The sequence below is a fragment of the Hyla sarda genome, chromosome 3, assembly GCF_029499605.1.
Source record: "Hyla sarda isolate aHylSar1 chromosome 3, aHylSar1.hap1, whole genome shotgun sequence".
Lineage (NCBI taxonomy): Eukaryota > Metazoa > Chordata > Amphibia > Anura > Hylidae > Hyla > Hyla sarda.
In genome coordinates, this window is record NC_079191.1 from 311,970,955 (window position 1) to 311,995,102 (window position 24,148).

Consider the following 24,148-nt stretch of genomic DNA (forward strand, 5'->3'; position numbering starts at 1 on the left):
TTATACCTTATCATTATTCAGTAGGTCCATATGGTTAAAATGATATCCTACTTATATAGGTTTGATTTTGTGGTACTTCTGGAAAAAATCATAACTACATGCAGGAAAATGTATACGTTTAAAAATGTAATCTTCTGACCCCTATAACTTTTTTATTTTTCCACGTACAGGGCGGTTTTTATCGGTACGATTTTTTTTTGATCGGACTTTTTGATCACTTTTTATTCATTTTTTAATGGTATAAAAAGTGACCAAAAATATGCTTTTTTGGATTTGGAATTTTTTTGCGCGTACGCCATTGACCGTGCGGTTTAATTAATGATATATTTTTATAGTTTGGACATTTACGCACGCGGCGATACCACATATGTTTATTTTTTTTTTTATTTACACAGTTTTTTTTATGGGAAAAGGGGGGTGATTCAAACTTTTATTAGGGAAGGGGTTAAGTGACCTTTATTAACACTTTTTTTTAAACTTTTTTTTTGCAGTGTTATATAACACTGACCTATAACACTGCACACACTGATCTCTCATGCTGATCACTGGCGTGTATTAACACGCCTGTGATCAGTGTTGTCGGCGCTTGACTGCTCCTGCCTGGATCTCAGGCACGGAGCAGTCATTCTTCGATTGGACACCGAGGAGGCAGGTAAGGGCCCTCCCAGTGTCCTGTAAGCTGTTCGGGACGCCGCGATTTCACCGCGGCGGTCCCGAACAGTCCGACTGAGCAGCCGGGATACTTTCACTTTCACTTCAGACGCGGTGGTCCGCTTTCATCGCCGCGTCTGAAGGGTTAATACAGGGCATCACCGCGATCGGTGGTTTCCTGTATTAGCCGCGGGTCCCGGCCGTTGATAGCCGCCGGGACCGACCCGATATGACGCAGGGAAAACCGCGTGACCCCACGCCATATCGCGGGAGCCTGCGCAGGACGTAAATATACGTCCTGCGTCGTTAAGGGGTTAAGGACCCTTAAAGGGGTACTCCACTGGAAAATGTTTTCTTTTAAATCAACCGGTGCCAGAAAGTTAAACAGATTTGTAAATTACTTCATATTTTAGTAGACCAATCCTTGCTACTGCCGCTGTGCCTGGGCTGTAGGGTAGCATCACTCCTCTCATTTAGACACACAGAAACAACGATGTCTGGCACCATACAGCAGGTAAAAGTCCACTTTATTGAATCAATCAATAGAAGTACAGGCAGAGTGTAGTTTCCTATGCGTTTCGGACAAGCATGTCCTTAGTTGTGGCATAAAAAGCAGTGACATGTTCCTTCTTATTTATCCTGTTGTTCAGTCACATAATACAGCTAACAGAAAAAGCTAAAAAAATGTGACATGGAATCTGGGACAACTATACACCTAATTAGAAAACATATCATACCCAGACAATATATAATTTGAGACACACATAGTTATTCCATATAGACTATATCACATAATACTCCATACAAAAATATTGCACGTAGAGAACTATACTCGAATACACACAAGATGCATAAATATAGATATACAAGTATAGATAAAGCTATTGTTTTATTTACTTTGATACGGTTTACATTTACATAGCTTTGTACGGTATGCAATAAAACCATGCAATTACTGAACATGGTCTGGGGGATACATATATATTAATGAGTTAAGATCAAATCCTGTCTTAAGTTAAGGCATTTCGGCTCCCTAGTATGCAATAAAAACATCCAGAAGGATTCTCTATTAAGGAGAAGCCTTCTATATTTCACCTCCAGGTTTCAGATTTGTAAATTACCTCTATTAAAAAATCCCAATCCTTCCAGTACTTATCAGCTGCTGTATGCTCCACAGGAAGTTCTTTTCTTTTTTAATTTCCTTTCTGTCTTACCACAAGTGCTCTCTGTGACACCTCTGTCTATGTCAGGAACTAAAAAAAAGTTCCTAACTAAAAAAAAGTTCCTAAAAAAAAGGTGTCAGCAGAGAGCACTTGTGGTCAGGCAGAAAGGAAATTCAAAAAGAAAAGACCTTCCTGTGTATTATACAGCAGCTGATAAGCACTGGAAGGATTGGGATTTTTTAATAGAAGTAACTTACAAATCTGTTTTTGATTTAAAAGCAAATGTTTTCCAGTGGAGTACCCCTTTAAAGGGGTACTCTGGCGCTAAGACATCTTATCCCCTATCCAAAGGATAGGAGATAAGATGCCTGATCGCGGGGGTCCCGCCGCTGGGGACCCCCGTGATCTTGCACGCAGCACCCCGTTAGAATTAGTCCCCGGAGTACGTTTGCTCCGGGTCTGATTACTGGCAATCACGGGGCCGGAGCATTGTGACGTCATGGCCCCGCTCCCGTGTGACATCACGCTCCACCCCCTGAATGCAAGCCTATGGGAGGGGGCGTGACACAATGCTCTGGCCCCCGTGATCGCCAGTAATCAGACCCGCAGCGAAAGTGCTTCGGGGACTGATTCTAACGGGGGGCTGCGTGCAGGATCACGGGGGTCTCCAGTGGCGGGACTCCCGTGATCAGGCATGTTATCCCCTATCCTTTGGATAGGGGATAAGATGTCTTAGCGCCGGAGTACCCCTTTAACCATCTAAGACGCATTACTTATTTTTTAGCCAGAAGAGTGCTTGTGTTTTGCATAACCAATTCAACTTTGTAAAACAATACCCTTCATACACAAAAAACTTGGTACACATGTTACTTCTATAAACAATAAAAACACTGAGAAGCAACGTACCGAGGGTGATGTGCCTGTTAGTATTGGAGCACTGGGGTTTAGTGTGTTTCGGGAGGCCCCTCAATCAGAAATTGATTGTCTGCACACTCTCATGGATCTCCTATCTGAAGAATGTAGTGGTGATTCAGAGACCCTAGAAGTGCCCGAATTCACAGGAGTAAAAAGATCCCCCTTCTGCCCTCAGAAAATACCTGGGAGTGGCCTTGACCTATTCCAGAAAAAGGTGCTGGAAGAGGTGAAGGCCCTCTGCTACCCCCGTGACCCAGATGACATCTCTAGAGAGGAGAAAGATGCGTTAGAAAGGTTGAGAAAAGCAGACAACGTAGTGGTCAAAAAATCTGACAAAGGGGGCAACATTGTCCTTATGAATAGAGGGGAATACTTGAAGGAGGCTTATAGGCAGCTCAATAACCCCCAGCACTACACTAAATTGCGGAGCAGCCCCCTCAAAAATCAGACTACAAAAAAAGTAGACTACAAACCCTTTTACGAAGATATGTTGAGCAGGGACTCTTGTCCAAAAAAGTTGCAGAGAGGTTGCTACCGGATACCCCGAGAGAAGCAGTGTGGTATTTCCTCCCCAAAGTCCATAAAACGTTGGAGTCCCAACCCGGGAGACCAATTGTCTCCGGGGTGGGGACTCTAACGGAACCCATCTCCCAGTACATAGACTGGCTACTCCACCCCTTGTTAAAGGAAATCCCGGCACTAGTAAAAGAAACTAATGACTTCCTGCGGGCACTGTAGGACCTCCTGGTGCCAGATAATTGCATTCTAGTGTCAATCGATATTGAAAGCCTCTACACCAGTATCCCGCAGGAGAAAAGTGTAGAGGTCATCAGGGGTTTCCTCCAGTGCTCGGGGGCGAAGCATTGGATACATTAATTTCATTTGTGACTCCCTCAATTTTGTTTTGTCTTGTAATTCCTTTAAGTTCAATCGCGACTGGTTCATGCAGACCAGCGGGGTCGCAATGGGGTCCCCGGTGGCCTGTACTTTAGCCAACCTTTATGTGGCAGGCTTTGAACAGAAATACGTTTTTTCCAGTAGGAATAAGTTCATAGGTCATATTGTACAGTACCACAGATTTGTCGACGATGTTTTCGTCGTGTGGGCGGGGACGGAGTGCACCTTTGTGGGCTTCGTCTCCGCCCTGAACGATGAAAACGACATGAACCTTAGGTTCACTTGGAAAGTGGGGACCCCAATGTTGGAGTTCCTAGATGTGGAGGTTGGTGTCGAGGATGGTAAGGTGGTTACTAAGGGCTACCGCAAACCTACGGCATGCAACTCCCTCCTGCACTTCAGAAGTTATCATCCCGAACATGTGAAGAGGGCTGTCCCTTATGGACAGTTCCTAAGACTTAGGAGAATAAATCCTGAGGAAAGGGACTTTGAGGTGCAGGCAGGAGAGTTGCATGCCAGGTTACTGTTGCGGGGATACCCCAAAAATATTTTGGACGTAGCCCTTAATAAGGCTAGGTCCAAAAACAGAGATGCCCTTTTAGGGAAAAAAACAAGTAGAGGTAAGCCAAGAGACAGATCTGATAGAGATAATCGGGACCGATTTTCTTTTGCCTTTACTTATAGCCCGCTAGCCCAAAAAATTTAAAAAGCCATTTACAACAACTGGAATTTATTGCAGAACGACCCGGACCTCCAGAGCTTCACTAAAAGACCTCCTCTGATCATGTTTAAAAAATGCAAAAATCTAAGTAATGTCTTAGTCAGTAGCTCCCTAAAAAACCCGACCCCCAGTACTAACTGGTTGACTAAGGATATGCCGAAAGGTGACTTTAAGTGTGGAGGGTGTAATTGGTGAAGCTTTTACTGTACAGACAAGCACATTAACATAGGAGGAGTAGAAGTAGTGTGTAAAGATTTTTTTCTGTTGCAGGACAAAAAACGTTGTTTACGTGATCCAGTGTTGTTGTGACCGATTTTATATCGGTTGCACCACGCAAGCAGTGAACGTACGTTTTCGAGAGCACGTGAACTCGATCAGGACGGTGAAAGGTTCTCCCCGACTGATCAAGCATATACGTGAGGCCCATAATAGCGATGTTCATACTATGCGTTTTTTCGCTATAGAACGCGTTCACATTGCAGCAGGTCTGGACACTAGAAAGACACTGCTCCAGAGAGAAGGGCGATGGATCCTCAGAACTAACGCCCAGGGCGGTCTTGGGCTTAACGACAGACTCGACATGAGTGTATATTTATGATAGTTGCATGCAGATTTTGATATAATCTTATATCTTGTGATTTTGTAGTTTTGTACATTGATTTTAGTTGTGTTTTTAATAAAGTTTTTGTAAACACGCCCCCCTGTCGTCACATGACCAGGACAGGTGTATTTACCTGGGTCAGGTGACGACAGGGGGAGTGGTCTGAAGAAGCGCCCTTTGAGCGGGTGTGAAAGCTGCTTACCCCTGTCACGGGAACCTGGCGTCCGGCTGATATTTTAACTTGCACCTGAATAAGGATATCCTTGGCACCATAACCGTGAGTGGACTTCGTGAGTGCTCCTCCGCACATTTCTATTCCACTAGCATTGTCTGAATTTGCTTATACTCGCACAAGGGGTGGTAGCACCAATAGAAGGTGGACGGTGCACCGCACGGACTGGGACATTTCTCCTGTTCGCATAAGTGGGTTATACATACCTCATTACTAGCCTTAAAGGGAAGTGCCGATCGCTGTTGCTGCTGTTGCCATGTTACTTCTATGTCAACAACAAACATAGGATAGGTAATTTAACCCTAACCCACTCCCATTTGCGAGAATCTGGGTGTTTGTTTATAGTCCCTTACAATTCTATAGGAAATATATGTTGCTTCATAATTTCCAAACAGCTGGAGATATTTCGATAATACTTGGTCACATGTTACTTATATGTCCACTAAAAATATAGGATAGTTAATTTAACCCTAACCTACCCTCATTTGCATCGTCAGGGTTTTTGTTTAAAGTCCAATGCAAATCTATGGGAAGTGTATGTTCTAGCATAACTTATGTATGGCTGGAGATATTTCAATAATACTTGGTCACATGTTACTTATATGTCAAATAAAAATATATAATAGTTAAATTAACCCTAACCTACCGCATGAAAGTATTTAGGACTTCTGTTACCTTACTCCACAAGCTCCGCTCTTCATCTTCTGGTGAATGTGTCAGTCCTGCTGGCAAGCCACAGCCTTCACGCATTCCATGCCCCATCGTGAAAATACATGCCCACCCTTTAAGCCACAACCCTTCAATTTTCACCTTACAATATCTTCATCACAACTCAGCCCCACCTGAGGACGAGAGATGAGGATTAGAAATGAGGATTAGATATGAGGACTAGTGTTGCTCGTGAATATTCACAATGCAAATTTTATTCGCGAATATCGCATATTCGCGAATTTGCGAATATTCGCGAAAATAGCACTATATATTCGTAATTACGAATATTCTTTTTTTTTTCCTGACAGTACACATCACAGTGATCATCCCTCTCTGCTTCCAGCTTATGTGGTGTAAAGAAGGCTCTAATACTACTGTGTGAGACTGGTGTGCGAATTTTCTCATATGCGGAAATTAGCATATGCTAATTTTCGCATATGCGAATCTTCGCTTATGTTAATTTTACATATGCTAACTTTCGCATATAGTAATTTTCGCATACGCGAATTTTCGCATATGCGAAAATAAAACGAGAATATTACGAATATGCGAATATTCGCGAATATATGACGAATATTTGTCAATATATTCGCGAATATTCGCAAATTCGAATATGGCCTATGCTGCTCAACACTAATGAGGACGGGATTTGGGAACGGGATATGAGGACGTGATATGAGGAGGTGATATGGGGCCTCTGCACTGCTATGCACATGGGGGTAAGTGCACTGCTGAGCATTGAATCTTAGTGTCTTCTACAGATGCTAGGGTGCAATGCTCTGCAGTCTGCACATACCCCCACACACTGCTATACACATGGCGGTATGTGCAGACACAGAGCATTGCACCCTAGGGTCTTCTACAGACACTGGGTGCAATGGTCTGCAGTCTACTCATACCCCCAACTGTATAGGAATGTACATATACACACACACACACACTGCTATACACATGGGGTGGGTTATGTGCAGACTGCAGAGCATTGCACCCCAGTGTCTGTAGAAGACCCTAGGGTGCAATGCTCTGCAGTCTGCACATACTCCCACCTGTATAGGAATGTACATGCACATGCACACTGCTATACACATATGTGCAGACTGCAGAGCATTGCTCCCTAGGGTCTGTACATTCCTATTTGAGCAGGTAGGATTGGACAAACATCTTAGCAGGAGTGGGCGGGATTGGACAAACATTTTAGCTGGAGTGAGTGGGTGTTGAAGTGGGTGAGATTAGTAAAAAAATAATCGGGAGTGGGCAGGAGCGTTATTGAAAAACCAGTCCCTTGCAGGGCTCTACCGGGTACTCAGCTAGTAGCTTATACAGTTGAAGAAAAAACTTATAGGTTGTAGCGAGCTGTCAACAAGGGAAAGTAAGGAGCAGGAGGAAATGTTAGTAGGAGTTTCCTAAGTGAATGTATTTGCATAAATATTCAACTTGATGTTCCATGCAGTTTAACTACATGAGTTGAGATGGGAATACCCAGCTAAAAACCTATGTGCTTCCCTGAAAAGTGTAGCCTATTTTCATTTTAACCCCTCTCCCCCCACCTACTGCTAAGTTGTGCATGCCTGGTCTAGAGCATGTTTAGCCAATGACTGTCAGGGACTGACCGGGGGACAGGGAGAGTGAGCTCTAAACTGACCCTAAAACCGATCTCCCTGCCTACTTGCCCATCCACCCTAAACGGTGGATCTACAACTGGGCGCCGGTCCCTCCCTGAACTAAAGTGCAGGGGCGTAATAAAAACACATACTAACAAATAGTTACAAATCAGAAACATAACAGGAACATAGAACTCAATAGTATAAGTCATAAGAACTCACAGTATAAGTGAGGACACAGATCAGTGAGCAGCACAGGGGACACTAAGGATCAGCGGTCATGAACAGTGGACACTATAGATCAGCGGACATGAACAGAGGACTCAGTGGTCATGAACAGAGGACATTATAGATCCGTGGTCATGAACAGAGGACACTATAGATCAGTAGTCATGTACAGAACTCCAAAGATCTGAAATCAAGAACTAATAAAAAATAGAGTTCAAAACACCAGACAGGAAAACGGATAAGTCAACAGACTTTAGGTACAGACAGGAATATAGCATAATCCGCAGTAGACACATAACATCCAGTAGACACAAAGTCCCCATGGACTAGAAGCTAATCAGGAATATTTGCATTCCCTATGCAAACCTCCAGTAGACACGAGGTCCCCATGGACAGGTAATAGGAATGCCTGGATACACAGTATATATTTATAGAACACTGTTCACACTGAACAAACAAACTGGACACTCCACTCCACTATAGGAGTAGCCATTAATAATAAATCCAAACAGACTACTGGCCAGCGGCACACTCCACCGTGTGGTCAGGATGCTGGCCCAGTAGAAAAACTGAAATATAAAACACAGAACTTCACATAAACGGATACAAGAGAAAACACAGTGTGAATAGACACATTGCAGAAAGGATAAACAAATCCTAAAACCGACTAAACAAACACAGCTTAAAATCCACTAAGAACATGCCACCTAACATGGCTAAAACCAGAAAATACAAAGTGCATGCTAAAACAGAGATAGTAGACTAAAAGCTTAAAGATTGTTTTACCAAGCCTCCATTAGCAGCATAACCAGCATGTTAGCAGCTAGACATCAGGAAGTCAATCAGTAAATGAAGTCAATCACCAGCACTGAGGCTAGGCTGGGCTGACTTTAAATAGACACACCCTAAAGGCTATTGGACAACAGAGGCTGAGTCTGAAAAAGCCAGAGACATTAACTATTCCCTGACCAGAGAACATAAAACTGTTCACACACAGCAAATCCAATAGCTGTGTGTGAACACAGACCAGGACAGACATGACAATGGCATTGTGTAATTCAAACAATATTTGAGCTCTTAGTCAATCTAGCAGGATTCTCTTCTATGTTAATAAAAAGAAAGCCGCTATTGTGAACATTCCAAAAAATTATTTTTCAACCCCATGCAAACTGATATCTAGGGAGAGCCATGATTCAGTTCCAAACATTTAAATTGTTTGAATTTCACATTTTGCCTATGGAGATCACCCTTGCTGTTTTAAAAGCAGATATTGCCAATGTGGAGCCCTTTGATTTTAATGTGGTGGGAGCACATTCATACTGACAAGAGGAGCCCTTTCATAAAGACAGGAAGAGCTCTTTCTAGCTTAACTTTTAAGTTTTTTTTTTTAGGAATGATTCAAAGTTATTTTAGGCATGTTACAAATGTCCTACAAGTATACTATTCATCCTTACACATACACATTGCATTATCAGTGTATAATATGTTGTGTATGTATAAAAGCTAGGAGGTATTTTAATTTTCTTAGGAATTAAAGCTAAGTATATCATAAGGATACTGTGATCACCCAGTAATGAGTAAGCATTACGGTTTATTTACTCAAAGGAATGACACTGAAGATAGACCACCTTTATGTGCATCTTAGTCAAAGGATCTTGACAGGTTGGTGATGGCCTTTGGCAGATACATTTTAATTAGAAAATTCCTAGAACAAAAGATTGAGTTCAAAGCAGAAAGACAGAGCCAGGGCAGAGATTAGGTGCTAAAGGTCTTTCACCTTTATATTGCTGCTTCTGTTTAACATTTACAACTTAAAATGGGCTACTGGATTCTAAACGAAACTACAACTTTCTTACTTTTGGTAAGTGTAAGCATCAACTTGTTCTTTTTGTTTGTTAAACTAGTTTATATTATTGTCTTTCTGTAGAGACAGATTGCTATTTCTGCTATTACCCTGCATATAGCATATTTGCAATAGACATTTACATACACTCATATGATATCTTAGCATAACTTACAGTTATTACAGTTAACCAGCAGTTCTTTATGAAAGAAATGGTATTGTTTATAGTGACACGAAATCTAAATAACTGCTTTGCAAAATTTATTAAGCTCATTTTTTACCCTGGAAACGTGCTGTCAAATTCAGTGGCTTTGCCGAGCAACAAATCATTTCAACATTAAGTAGCTGCTACTTAATTAAGACGCCCAAGAAAACTTCTAATATTTCATAATGTAGATAAAAATGTGCTGGTCTAACTCTTCTGTCTCTGTGTGTGAGAGTTTATGTCTTGTTACATGAGCACCAGCAGATCATAGATTCCAAAGTTAGGCTTTTAAAGAGATTCAAGTGCACAGTCATGGTAGTGTACATGATGGAGTGCTCTGTCAGACCTCATTAAAAACCTGCCTTTTTTCCCCCTCTGATGCTGCTGAGGCTGTTATTCATGGGACTACACGCAGCACTGATCTACTTCCTCCATTTCTGCATAATAAGCATAAATCTTTATTTAATAATGATAAAAAACTCACTGGTTCTTTAGAACTTGTATATTCATTAACTGACTTCGCTTTCATGCTAAGGAAAAATACTAGTGAATTCTTTTCCAATCTTAATGGTCGGCATTAATGGGAGAGGCTGTTCATTATTCCTTTTTATGTTAATAGAAACTTGAAGGATACTAAGGACTTGTGAAAGGGGTTGATATGTGTTCCAAGTACAAGTGACTAAGTATTGTAACAGTGAATTAAATTGAGGAATTTATTTACCTTGTAGCCCTATCATACACATTTTAAAGAAGTTGTTCAGTTTTATGTCATTAAAGCTTATTCCTGGCATAATAAAACATTTTTTAATGTACTTTTTTTCTATTTGTTTGGTTTAGCTTATTTATCAGTTTCAATATCTGCTTGCTGTCAGTGCTAAACATTATTGTTTACAAGTGGTTAAAACCCATGTCCATTCAAGACTGGTGGTCTGTTTGTTACAAGAGAGCTCTGACACTCTAAATGAACTTTTAAGGGGTTCTTAGTGGGTTCCCTTTTAAAAATGATTGTTGAACACATGAGTATTTACTTCCACAAAAATGGCTCATACACAGAGTGGAACAATAGGTTTGGTAGCTGCGTCTAAGTGGTTAATAGCGGGCATCACCGCGATCGCTGATGTCCGGTATTAGCCATGGGTCCTGCTCGTTTCTAGGGGCCGGGACCAACCCGCTATGCTGCGGGGTCAGCCGGTGACCCCGTGTTATAGCACGAGAGTAAGTCCAGAGCTTACCTGCATCCTTAAGAGGTTAAAGGGGTACAACTGGTGTCAGAAAGTTAAACAGATTTGTAAATTACTTCTATTTAACTGGTTGCCCACTAAGGACGAAAGGCTCGTCCTAAGACTGCAACCAGTGTATGGCGCGGGCTCGAGTTGAATAAAAGTTAAATAAAAGTAAAAAAAAAAAAATTAACCCCTTCCACATTAAAAGTTTAAATCACCTCCCTTTTCCCAAATTCTATATAAAAATATGTAAAAATACTAAAAATAGACATATGTGGTATCGCCGCGTGCCAAATGTCTGAACTATAAAAATATAATGTTAATTAAACTTCACAGCATTCAATGGCGTATACATAAAAAAATACAAAAGTCCAGAAATGTGTATTTTTGGTCATTTTGTACACCCTAAATTTTTTTTATAAAAAGCGATCAAAAAGTCCCATCAAAACAAAAAGGGGTCAGAGGAAGACATTTTTAAACATACTAATTTTCGTGCAAAAAGTTATAATTTTTTAACAGAAGTAAAACAAAATCAAACCTATATAAGTTGCGTATCATTTTAATCATAGAAACCTACAGAATAAAGATAAGGTGTCGTTTTTACCGAAAAGTTCGGTAGAATTAGAAGCCCTGAAAGGTTGTGTGTTTTTCTTTTTCAATTTTTCCTCACATATATTTTTTTTCTGGTTTCGCCATAGATTTTGTGGTGAAATGATTGATGTCATTACAAAGTCAAATTGGTGTAGCAAAAAACAAGCCCTCATATGAGTATGTAGGTGGAAAATTGAAAGCATTATGATTTTTAGAAGGTGGGGAGGAAAAAACAAAAGTGCAAAAATGAAAAATCCTGTGGTCCTTAAGGGGTTAAAAATCTTAATCTTCCAGTACTTATCAGCTGCTGTATGCTCCACAGGAAGTTATTTTCTTTTTGACTTTCTTTTCTGTCTGACCACAGTGCTCTCTGCTGACCTCTGTCCATGTCAGGAACTGTCCAGGGCAGGAGAGGTTTGCTATGGGGATTTGCTTGTATTCTGGACAGTTCCTGACATGGACAGAGGTGTCAGCAGAGAGCACTGTGGTCAGGCAGAAAAGAACTATACAACTTCTTCTGGGGCATACAGCAGTTGATAAGTACTGGGAGATTTTTAAATAGAAGTGATTTACAAATCTGTTGATTTGAATAAAATAGTTTTCCACCGGAGTACCCCTTTAGAGACACAGCAATTTTTACACTGTGATCTGTCATTATCTGTACCATTTTTTGTTTTGATGGGAATATATGGGTATACGAAATGACCTAAAATTCCATTTACTGTATTGTTTCATTAACATTGGGTGGGTCCTGGCTGCTGGACTCAAGTGGGCTCAGGACATACTTGCACATCCTGCGTCCTCTAGGGATGTTAGAGTAAATGTCAAACTGTTTAAGCAAATTGTAAAGATAGTGTTCCTATAGATACCCGTGAAATCATATTATGGTATTTTCAACTAAAATAATTCAGTGTTTATGTTCTCATTTAGAACTTCACTGATTTTAAGTGATATATTATGAATATTTAATAATTCCGTAATAATAATTTAATAGTTCCGTAATAATATTGATGTAATAATATGATGTTTGGGAATAGTTTTCTTGTTAATTATTGCAATATTATTTTGCATCAGAGAAGGCAGCAATTTACTTAACATTTAGGCCAGCAGAATATGCTAACCAGTATCTTTCCCTGTATTAAATGGGTTGCCCTAGATAATAGAAAATAAAATGATCTTTTTTTCTCAAAGTAGTACGACAGTAGTACAACGTCTGTTCCTGAGCTGTGTCTGGTATTGCAGTCACTTTATCTTTATATAATCATATAGCTGTGCCCTATATTCTGTGATTGCGCACTGAAATTAAATATATCTCAAAGACAATAATGGTCATAATGATAAAACAATGTTCTTTTGCAGGTAATATGGTTGGGATTAAATGCATATTTATTTATTGATACCTTTATCTGGTATGATAAAGCTGATTCATACTTCTATACACGGATAATACTAGGGGTAAGTATGAGACACTTCTATGTAGTGTTTAAAAGAATTGTTTTACTTTGACATCTCATGTGTATATGACTATATAGGGCATATGGCCTCCATAAAGGGCTGGCTCTCCATCACCAAAGCCAGAAAGAAGAGCCACAATGTGATAGCAGCTTTGATAGTCCCTGCCGGCCCATGTATAATACGGATTGCTATTCATTTTTAAAGGGGCACTTAGCCCCTGGACATCTTATTCCCTAATTAAAGGATAGGGGATAAGATGTCAGATTGTGGGGGCCCCACTTCCTGGGACCCCCGGGATCTCAGCTGCAGCACCCCGCTTTCATTACTGTACAGAGCAAATTCGCTCTGTGCATAATGACGGGGTAATACAGGGGCCGGAGCATCGTGATGTCATGGCCCCGCCCATCATGATGTCACAGCCCGCCCCCTCAATACAAATCTATGGGAGGGGGCGTGGCGGTCTACACGCCCCTTCCCATAGACTTGCATTAGGGGGGGCAGGTTGTGACGTCATGAAGGGCGGAGCCATGATGTCATGATGCTCTGGCCCATGTATCACCCATCCTACGCACAGAGCGAGTTTGCTCTGTGCAGTAATGAAAGTGGGGTGCTGCAGCCAAGATCCCGGGGGTCCCCAGCGGTGGGACCCCCACGATCTGACATCTTATCCCCTCTCCTTTGGATAGGGAATAAGATTTTCTGGGGCAGAGTACCCCTTTAAGGTCTATGGAATCATACATGTGGCCAGATGTGTGGTTACTAGATAATCTCCTTTAAAGAGCATTAGTCATGGAATCACAGTGCACATAACACCGCATTTGAAACCAATCCTAACCCCACCTTTTACATTTTAACTTTCAAGAGATGAAATCAGAAATCCAAGATAGCTCACTGTAGCTCTTTAAAAGCAAACAGGTTTGAGGGTATTATGTATTGTTATAAAAAGATTATGGAGACATTTGAATTAATAAATACATAGATAGAGCTGTATTGTAACATGTATGTATGGTGTGCCATGCCCCCACTTCTCAGAAATAGACTTTCAAACTGAACCTTTATTTTACTTGTTTTTCTGAACATGTTTGTCTTGAAATTTTCTCTGCAGTCTACATTAGCATGGGCAAGAGCTTCCGCAATGTGTCTAAACTTCAACTGCATGCTGATTTTACTGCCGGTCTGTCGTAATTTTTTGTCTCTACTCAGAGGAACCAGTGCAGTAAGTAGAAAATAAATATAGCCAAGGCTAAATGTGCAGCTCACTGTGCCCTAGGCACTAAGACTGAGCACCATGGGGGAAATTTATCAAGGGCTGTGCCCAGCACATTTTTTTGTATAAACTCCTAGGTTGTGCAAAAATGTTAATGAAAAGGAAGATCTACAATTGTTCACAAAACATTGGGGGGAAATTTATCCTTGTATGTAGACTCTATTTTAGCTCTAAATTGGTTTATAAATTTAATGCAGTAAATTTTTTTGCGACTTTTCAAGTAGAGGATTTTCTAACAATTGTGTAGGTTTGTAAAAATCAGGTAGTTTTTCTGTCGTTTATTTAAGTGCACTACCCATGTTTATCACATATTATGCAAACATTTAATAAGTTTGGTGCATGTACACATTACCACCTCCCAAATTAAAGGTGTAGAAAGATTGTTCACATACACCATCCTTGAAAAGTTCCCCTCATTGTGTGTAAAACTGCCAAAATTGCTACAAAATCTGAATAATAACACCATGCCTTTACTAAATAACAACACAGAAAAGCAACTGAATAAAACAAAGATAACCTAATACAGTCAAATGTTTAATGATACCCCCACAATGTTGTTGGTTAAAAACAATATATGGATAAAATGTTACAATTCAAGCAGTCTACTGAATAACATACTGAGGAATGGAAAGATAAATTCACCAGTGTGCATGTGCAGCCAAAGGCAGAATAAACAACTACCATCTGGCCAAGACCACCACGACTACTTCCAGTTCCTTGCACACCATTGTTTTTTCAGCATATTCCAAACCACGACAGGAACAAAAAAAATCTCCACTCTATATCTCTCTTAAATATTATTAATCTTGTTACTAGTTTTAATACTACTCCTACTTCCAGCACTTGCATTGATCCCAGTTGCCTGTCTTCTGCACTACTCAGTGTTCCCAAATGCTGTACTGCATAAAGTATCTGTGTTGGCCTGTTGTTGACTTTTGCTTCTAACCTTAGTGCACCACCTGCTCATATACTGTGATGCCCAGTACAAATACTATACCACATACATGTCACATATGGTACTTCTCACAGTAAACAGCACCATACAGCCAGTGTCCCAAAATATGCCAAATAATAAAAAGGGCTATAGAGGGTGCCATATTTAAACATTCTTATACATAAGGTAGCAACTGCTTGTACCGACCAATCACTAGAACACCTGCGCAGGGACACGCCGGTCCCGCTCCCGGCCTCACACCACAAATAGAAGGAAAGATTGTCCAGCGCTAGGCATGCAGGTAAAAGCTTGCTTTTATTTGGATAATCCAACAAAAGTCACTGACGGAGGACAATGTCTTATTTGGATTATCCAAATAAAAGCAGGCTTTTACCTGCATGCCTAGCGCTGGACAATCTTTCCTTCTATTCTTATACATAATACTAAATTCTAAATGAATAGCACAATAGTGCTCCTTAAAGTGTACCTGTCATTTATTAAAACATTTTATATAATTAGATAATACCATCATATGTATAATTGTAATATACATTGTTTAAAAATGTGTATATGTTTGTCCCGGCAGCTATTACCTGTGTGTCTCTGTGAGGAGACCAAATTCAGGGTGAGCAAGTGTGGGTGGACAAGCAGGGCTCTGTGCACTGAGGACAAGCAGGGCTCTGTGCACTGAGGACAAGCAGGGCTCTGTGGACTGAGGACATGCAGGGCTGTGTACACTGAGGACAAGCAGGGCTCTGTGCACTGAGGACATGCAGGGCTCTGTACACTGAGGACAAGCAGGGCTCTGTGCACTGAGGGCAAGACTGGGCTCTGTGCACTGAGGACAAGCAGGGCTCTGTACACTGAGAACAAGAAGGGCTCTGTACACTGAGGACATGCAGGGCTGTGTACACTGAGGACAAGCAGGGCTCTGTACACTGAGGACAAGCAGGGCTCTGTACACTGAGGACAAGCAGGGCTCTGTACACTGAGGAAAGGCAGTGCTCTGTACACTGAGGACAGGCAGGGCTCTGTGCACTGAGGACAAGCAGGATTTTGTGCACTGAGGACATGCAGGGCTCTGTGCACTGAGGACATGCAGGGCTGTGTACATTGAGGACAAGCAGGGCTCTGTGCACTGAGGACATGCAGGGCTCTGTACACTGAGGACAAGCAGGGCTCTGTGCACTGAGGACAAGACAGGGCTCTGTGCACTGAGGACAAGCAGGGCTCTGTGCACTGAGGACAAGCAGGGCTCTGTACACTGAGGACAAGCAGGGCTCTGTACACTGAGAACAAGAAGGGCTCTGTACACTGAGGACAAGCAGGGCTCTGTGCAGTGAGGACAAGCAGGGCTCTGTGCACTGAGGACAAGCAGGGCTCTGTGCACTGAGGACAAGCTGGGCTCTGTACACTGAGGATAAGCAGGGCTCTGTACACTGAGGGCAAGCAGGGCTCTATGCACTGAGGACAAGCAGGCCTCTGTACACTGAGGACAAGCAGGGCTCTGCGTACTGATTCTCTCACAGCAGGATGATTGATAAGCCAGGATCCTGCACAGAGCCCTACGTGTCCTGCCCTCACTTCTTGTATTTAGTCTCCTCACAGAGATACACAGACAATAGTTGCAGGGATAGCATTATTTCACCCAAAAATATAGACATTTTTAAACCAATGTATATTACAAATATACATATAAGGGTATTATCTACATTATATAAAAATTTTGGGTTATTGACAGGTACACTTTAAATCACTCCAAAGTAAATAGACTTAAAGTGGGGTCCAACCATTGGAATCTCACTGACAAAGTGATAGATGCCACTTATAAAGCAGTGCACCTGCCCCTGATTGGTTGAGCAGCAGTCTACTGACTTCTGCCCCACCAATCAGCGCTCACTTCACATTGCTGATGAGCCTCTGCTATGAAGCCCTATGAAAGATACTAAAAAAGTCCACTGGGAGGCAATGGAAGTTAATTTTTTTTTTTAGCTAGATCTCCAAAGCTAAGGGACAAATATGGCCCTGAGTGTAACAAAATCAGTTTGTGTGGTTTTTTTCTAGCACTCTACTGTATGGCAATCAAATATTTATTTTTCTAGTGTTGCAGGGCTGATCTGAGAAGGCTGCTTGACAAAAACGTTACATTTCATAGGCTTGTTGGCTATATGATTACTCTTCATGCAGGTAATTTTTATATTAAGCAAGAAAACATGAACAATTTCTGTGCTATTTAAAAACAGTGCTATTTAAAAATAAGAACAATCTTATTTCTATGATATTTCTAAAGGGTACAAATCTCAGTTATAGAAAATATTATTTGTGATGTATAATGGCACGTCATTATGTTCCTCCAATGTATTTTTATGTCCATCCCTGCTCTCTGCCTCCTTGTGCTCTTTAGCTTCCTAAATACTATCCAGGCTGTCAGTTCTAGGTGCTCAGTAAAGATAGTGCACTTGATCCCCTACTCTGTATATCTTTAGTGATTACAGCAGCCAGAGGTGAATTCAGGATACGGTGCCCCTGGGATGTTTAGCTCCTTGACTCCTGAGTGTGTGATGAGCACAGCCTGGGTTTTCTCACTGTAAAAATACAGCCAGGCATGACACTGTGATAACGGCTATCACTTCAATTGCTTAACCCTTTACTGGAGTACTTTTTAACAACACATTCTTTCCGAAATTTGGTATGCCCCTGTGTTCCTGTACACTGGCATATATCAGAAATACTCCTGGCATATATATCTGATGTGCCTATTTGTGAACAGTTTGAGCCTATTGTTTCCCCAGAGTTAAAGGGGTTATCCAGGGATAAATAAAAAAAATACTCAGAGCAAATTTCTTTCAAAAAATGCTCCCTGTCTGTCTCTAGATTGGGTGTGGTTCTGCAGTTTAGTTCCATTAAAGTGAATTGAGCCAAGTTAAAATACCCCACATAACCTGGGGACAGATGTGGAGATGTTTTAACCCCTTAAGGACTCAGCCCATTTTGGCCTTAAGGACTCAGACAATTTAATTTTTACGTTTTCATTTTTTCCTCCTCGCCTTCTAAAAATCATAACTCTTTTATATTTTCATCCACAGACTAGTATGAGGGCTTGTTTTTTGCGTGACCAGTTGTCCTTTGTAATGACATCACTCATTATATCATAAAATGTATGGCGCAACCAAAAAACACTATTTTTGTGGGGAAATTAAAACGAAAAACACAATTTTGCTAATTTTGGAAGGTTTTGTTTTCACGCCGTACAATTTATGGAAAAAATTACATGTGTTCTTTATTCTGAGGGTCAATATGATTAAAATGATACCCATTATTATATACTTTTATATTATTGTTGCGCTTAAAAAAAATCACAAACTTTTTAACCAAATTAGTACGTTTATAATCCCTTTATTTTGATGACCTCTAACTTTTTTATTTTTCCGTATAAGTGGCTGTATGGGGCTCATTTTTTGCGCCATGATCTGTACTTTTTTTTGATACCACATTTGCATATAAAAAACTTTTAATACATTTTTTATAATTTTTTTTAAATAAAATGTATTAAAAAAGTAGGAATTTTGGACTTTTTTATTTTTTTTTCGTTCACGCCGTTCACCGTACGGGATCATTAACATTTTATTTTAGTAGTTCGGACATTTACGCACGCGGCGATACCAAATATGTCTATAAAAAATGTTTTTTACGCTTTTTGGGGGTAAAATAGGAAAAAACGGACGTTTTACTTTTTTATTGGGGGAGGGGATTTTTCACTTTTTTTTTTATTTTACTTTTACATTTTTTTACATTTTTTTTTACACTTGAATAGTCCCCATAGGGGACTATTCATAGCAATACCATGATTGCTAATACTGATCTGTTCTATGTATAGGACATAGAACAGATCAGTATTATCGGTCATCTCCTGCTCTGGTCTGCTCGATCACAGACCAGAGCAGGAGACGCCTGGAGCCGCACGGAGGAAGGAGAGCGGCGTTATGAATGATCGGATCCCCGCAGAAGCGCTGCGGGCGATCCGATCGTTCATTTAAATCGCGAACTGCCGCAGATGCCGGGATCTGTATTGATCCCGGCACCTGAGGGGTTAATGGTGGACGCCCGCGAGATCGCGGGCGTCGGCCATTGCCGGCGGGTCCCTGGCTGCGATCAGCAGCCGGGATCAGCCGCGCATGACACGGGCATCGCTCCGATGCCCGCGGTTATGCTTAGGACGTAAATGTACGTCCTGGTGCGTTAAGTACCACCTCACCAGGACGTACATTTACGTCCTGCGTCCTTAAGGGGTTAAAAGAAATTAGATCTGTTTTTCTATTCCTGGATGACCCCTTTAATTGTCACTGGAGGTGTAAGCCTCTTTTACTACCTGTCTTAATATAGTCTACTGAGCTGAAGACATGTTAACAGGCTAATCTTAGGTGATTGCTGTCACCTAACTGTCTAATATCTGTAGGCAGTTTTAATGAAAAAGTGTTTGTTGTATGCAGAGCATTCAAAAAATTTTTAGGCCCTTTCATTATTTTTTACATTGTTATGTTGAAGCCTTTTACTAAAATAAAAAATAAAAAACTATTTTTTTCCAATCATTTTACCCCCAAAATTAAAATTCTAAAATTGGAATTAAAGAGGAGACCTAGAACCCGATGGCCAGTCCAGCTTAGCTTCAAAGATCCTGCAGATGGCAAAAACTGCCAGAAGGCCAACCATCACTACATCACAGTAGCCATAAAGTGGAACGAAAGTTCTCCTCAGTAAAAGCCACATAAAAGCCTGCCTGGAGTTCGTAAAATGACATCTAAAGGATTCTTGACTGGGAGAAACAATTTTAAGCGTCATGTGTGGAAAAAGACATGTGTGGAGACTGCTCATCAACTGCCCAATACCATCCCTATTGTGAAGCATGGTGGGGGCTTTGGGGGTGTTTTTTCAGCAGCTGGCACAGGGAGACTGATCAGAGTTGAGGAAAAGCTGAATGGAGCAAAGTATATACTTAGTGAAATACTGGTAAAAAAAATGACCAGTATTGTTTATTTAGTGCATAGCAGGACACAACACAGGTATACACGACAGGGTGTAACAAGGCTATGGCCGTTCCATGCCATTCAGAAACCACTGAAATACTTTTCATCTTAATGAAAACCTGATTCAGAGTACTCTGGATCTCAGACTTGAGCCCTGACTTGAACCTAATCGATCATCTCTGGACAGTCCTAAAAATGGCTGTCCATTGATGGTCCTCATCCAGCCTGACAGAGCATGAGAGAATCTGCCAAGAGAAATTGCAGAAAATCCCCAAATCCACCATGTGGCATCATCCCCAAGAAGACTGTAGACTGTAATCACTGCCAAAGAATTCACTACCAAACTACTTACTACTGGGTATGAATACATTCTCATTATGGAATATTGAGTACAGATTGAAGGGGGGATTTTTATTTTTATTTTAGCCCAAGCCACAACCTAACAAAATGTGAAAAAGTGAAAGGGTCTAACAACTTTCCGAATGCACTGTATGTAGTATTATGTTTCAGGTTATCTCTTATTCCAAGGTGTTACATAAGTTATGAGATATAAGTATTACATACTGAGGCTTATCTCTTAATGCTAAAGTAAAAAATCCATATGAAAATTATCAATTCTAAAAATACATCTTGCAATAAGGAGCGCAAAAGGAGCCTTATTTTACAACGTTAAAAGTAACCACTGCTGCTTTTCAAGCATTGTTTCATATAATCGGCTTCTTCTGAGCTTAAAATATACAAAGCCTACTTTATTAGCATCAGCCATTATCTTGCTGCGTCAATAACAGGTTTTTCTAATAGAGGTGAGCAACCTTGAAAGAAGTGCATTTAGATCTATGTTTACATGCCAACCTTTAATTTCTCCTCGGTTCTCACACTACTTCAAATTTAAGCTTTAATTGCTAAAATTGGAAAGGATGTAATTAGAGCCTGTTGGAGCCAGAGCATGTTCAAAGCGTAATACACAACAATGTTATCTGTAATCAAGAGCACAATTGAAAATGCGCTCAAGGGATCTATGCTTATGCTAGCTTTTCGTCTTCACACATGCCTGTGTATAATGAATACAGCTCTGCTGTCAGCATCCCATTATTAAAGCATCTTTGCCGACATACATCAACATTTTTCATTTTCACACTTGCCTAGGTTAATTAATATAAGTTCCCTTCAGATACATCTTTCACATGCCGTGATGTTTGTGGTCCTAAATCTTGGGTGTGAAAGTCATTAAGACAGAATTTGCTGTCAGTCAGGCTCCACATAACTGTTCTTACACTTGTTTCATCTCCTGGATAGGGTACCATGAATGTTATGATGCACATAATTAAAGAATTACTCATTTTAATTGCACATTGTTTAATTTAAAATTAGTTTGGTATAGGTAATGACAACAATTTAGCTCTACAGTGGAATTTCAATACACTGTTTTATTTTTATTTTTTTTACAGAAAGGGCTGTGCGCAACTAACAAAGCAAATAGTGAAAAGGAGTAGCAACAAGATTAGGATGCAATATCAGATGCAATCAGGGGTCAGGTCCTGGAAAAAAAAAGTGAGGGAACTCATCCAAGATTTCCACTCAAGGGCTGGTCCTACAGGACTCCTGATAATGGGAAAAATGTTCCTGCTGTGAAAAAAGTGTAGGAACTCAGTTCCCATGCGTTCCTGAAGGACTTGAGCCCTGGATGCAATTGTATATATATTATAAGTACAAGATAGTTATTACACTAGACTTTATCTATACCTGTATGGGGAGTATACATTTTGAAGAATGTGCCATTGTCAGGAAAATGTGGACCATTAGGAAACATTAAGCATTATTCTTAGGCTGTGGATCCTTGGCAAGTGTTTTTGTGGCCCAAAAAAATTAGATGAAGGTCAGGGTATGTATAGGAGTGCCTAGCAGCTGCTCACTCTCCTGGCTTCTTTAGAAGAACACACATATAGTTGCGCCCTAATAGGTATGCGTATAGAGGATTTGAACGTTTAGTTTAAAAGCCAAACTTGTGTTTTCTCAAAAACTATTGAAGTTGTGTAAGGGGAGTGGACTTCAAGTGGCTTATATTTGCCTTATTGCTATGTTTTAGGTTGTTGTTATAGTTCACTCAGGAGGCTTTAGGTTCGCCAATTAAAGTAAAAGAATCAGAGAGTCACACTGTAGCATGTCTTGGGGACTGCCCAATAACTTGGCCAAGTACGTTACAGGTAGTTCTCAGTGGTTTGTTAGGAGATTGAGACAGAGAAGAGCAAATTCTGTAAATCAAAACTGTTTCACAGTATATTATATGGTCAAATGAAAAACACAATTAAGAAGTACAACTTGTCGTACAAAACAGCTCTTGATAAATAAAAAGGTTTTGGCTTTTAGAAAGCAAGGAGAAAAAAATGAAACTGTCATTGCCAAAAAATTGCTGTGGTGGTATTGAGGAAAAGATTGAGAAATAATAGTAAAGTGTTACCTAATTGAAATAGGGGATTTTCTTCTTAACATATTGGTTCTCTTAGAGCTATTTTCATTCCTGTCATCCCAAGAAAAATCTAAATTCCATGGGCACCAGGTGGCAGAAAACATGACCATAATAATATTCCCTGTATTAGAAGAAGCCACATCCTTCAAGTAGCGCAGACAGCTGTTCTACCACTTTCTTGTTGCCAGAAGATTACTGTAGCATTTACCATCATTCTAAATTCAATTGCATTTTGTCTGGAAACTATGGGGGAGATTTATCAAAACCTGTCCAGAGGAAAAGTTGCCCAGTTGCCCATAACAACTAATCAGATCACTTCTTAAATTTTTAGCAAGGCCTCTTCAAAATGAAAGAAGCAAGCTGATTGGTTGCTATGGGCAACTGGGCAACTTTTCCTTTGCACAGGTTTTGATAAATCTCCCCCACATGTTTGTTTATCTGTTTTGATTTTTCATATTGCAGCTATTCACATTATTGCACATTTTATTAATATGGAACGCTACCACATGAGTCAGTCAGCAGAGGCTGGGGAACTATGTAACATACTTGTAAACATCGGCAACCAGTCAAATGAAAACTACTTAAATCCCATAAGAGGCTACAATAAGGTAAGTCCTTATGTCTAACACATTTAATGCTATAAACAGTTCCCTGTTTTTAAAACTGCACGTATTAACTTGAGCACAAAAACACAGAGCATAAACAGAAAGATGATTCTTAGTATGAAAGAAAAACACCTCAGGTAGAAAACTGGTAAATTGCGTGTAGCCTAGTGCACAACCTGGGGGCATAATGCATGACAAAGGGATTCAAAGAATACTAAAGAAAATCCTTGTGTCATGCACTTTCCCCTCAGGCCCTGCATTAGGAATAAGTCAGTGTATCAGTAATGCCTGGAGTGTTCCTTTTAAAATTATACCATTTTGGAATATTGGATACACCGGTAGTTGCTGATGCATAAGTATGCTCAGTATGAAGCTTTGTACGCATACTTTTTTTTTCTGTCACATGCTGCTATTAAAGGTATTTTATTTAAGATAACATGATTAATGTTCTATCTGCAGTATAGGCCATCAGTTCCTTATAAGGGGGGTGCCGTCACCTGGCCCCCCTGCCGATCAGCTGTTTGCTGCCCGCACTTTAATGTGAGCAGGGCCGGAAGCAGTTGTCTCCATTTACAATGTAGTGACCAGGCCTTGTTACTACAGCTCAGCTCCCATTCACTTAAACAGGAGCTAAGATGCAATAACATTGCACCCCATTATACAGTGAACGGAACCAAATGCCTTAGGACCCCCTCACTGTATTGCGCAGTAGTCAAACAGATGATCGGTAGAAGTTCTGGGTGTCAACGATTGATAGCTTTTTCTGTGGTTAGGCCATTACTCTTATTTCTTTAAATATGCGGTTCACTTGTGG

The 24,148-nt window shown here is 40.5% G+C and overlaps 1 protein-coding gene across 1 annotated transcript in view; it reads left to right on the forward strand.

Moving 5' to 3' along the window:
- The first annotated feature begins 3,693 nt into the window (after positions 1-3,693).
- The window catches only part of NOX3 (NADPH oxidase 3), an 81,137-nt gene continuing 60,682 nt past the window's right edge, over positions 3,694-24,148 (forward strand). The window contains exons 1-5 of the mRNA XM_056563620.1: positions 3,694-4,119; positions 12,942-13,037; positions 14,143-14,253; positions 17,341-17,425; positions 23,192-23,337. Coding sequence (XP_056419595.1) covers positions 3,694-4,119; positions 12,942-13,037; positions 14,143-14,253; positions 17,341-17,425; positions 23,192-23,337 — 864 coding nt within the window. The remainder of the gene's footprint in view (positions 4,120-12,941; positions 13,038-14,142; positions 14,254-17,340; positions 17,426-23,191; positions 23,338-24,148) is intronic.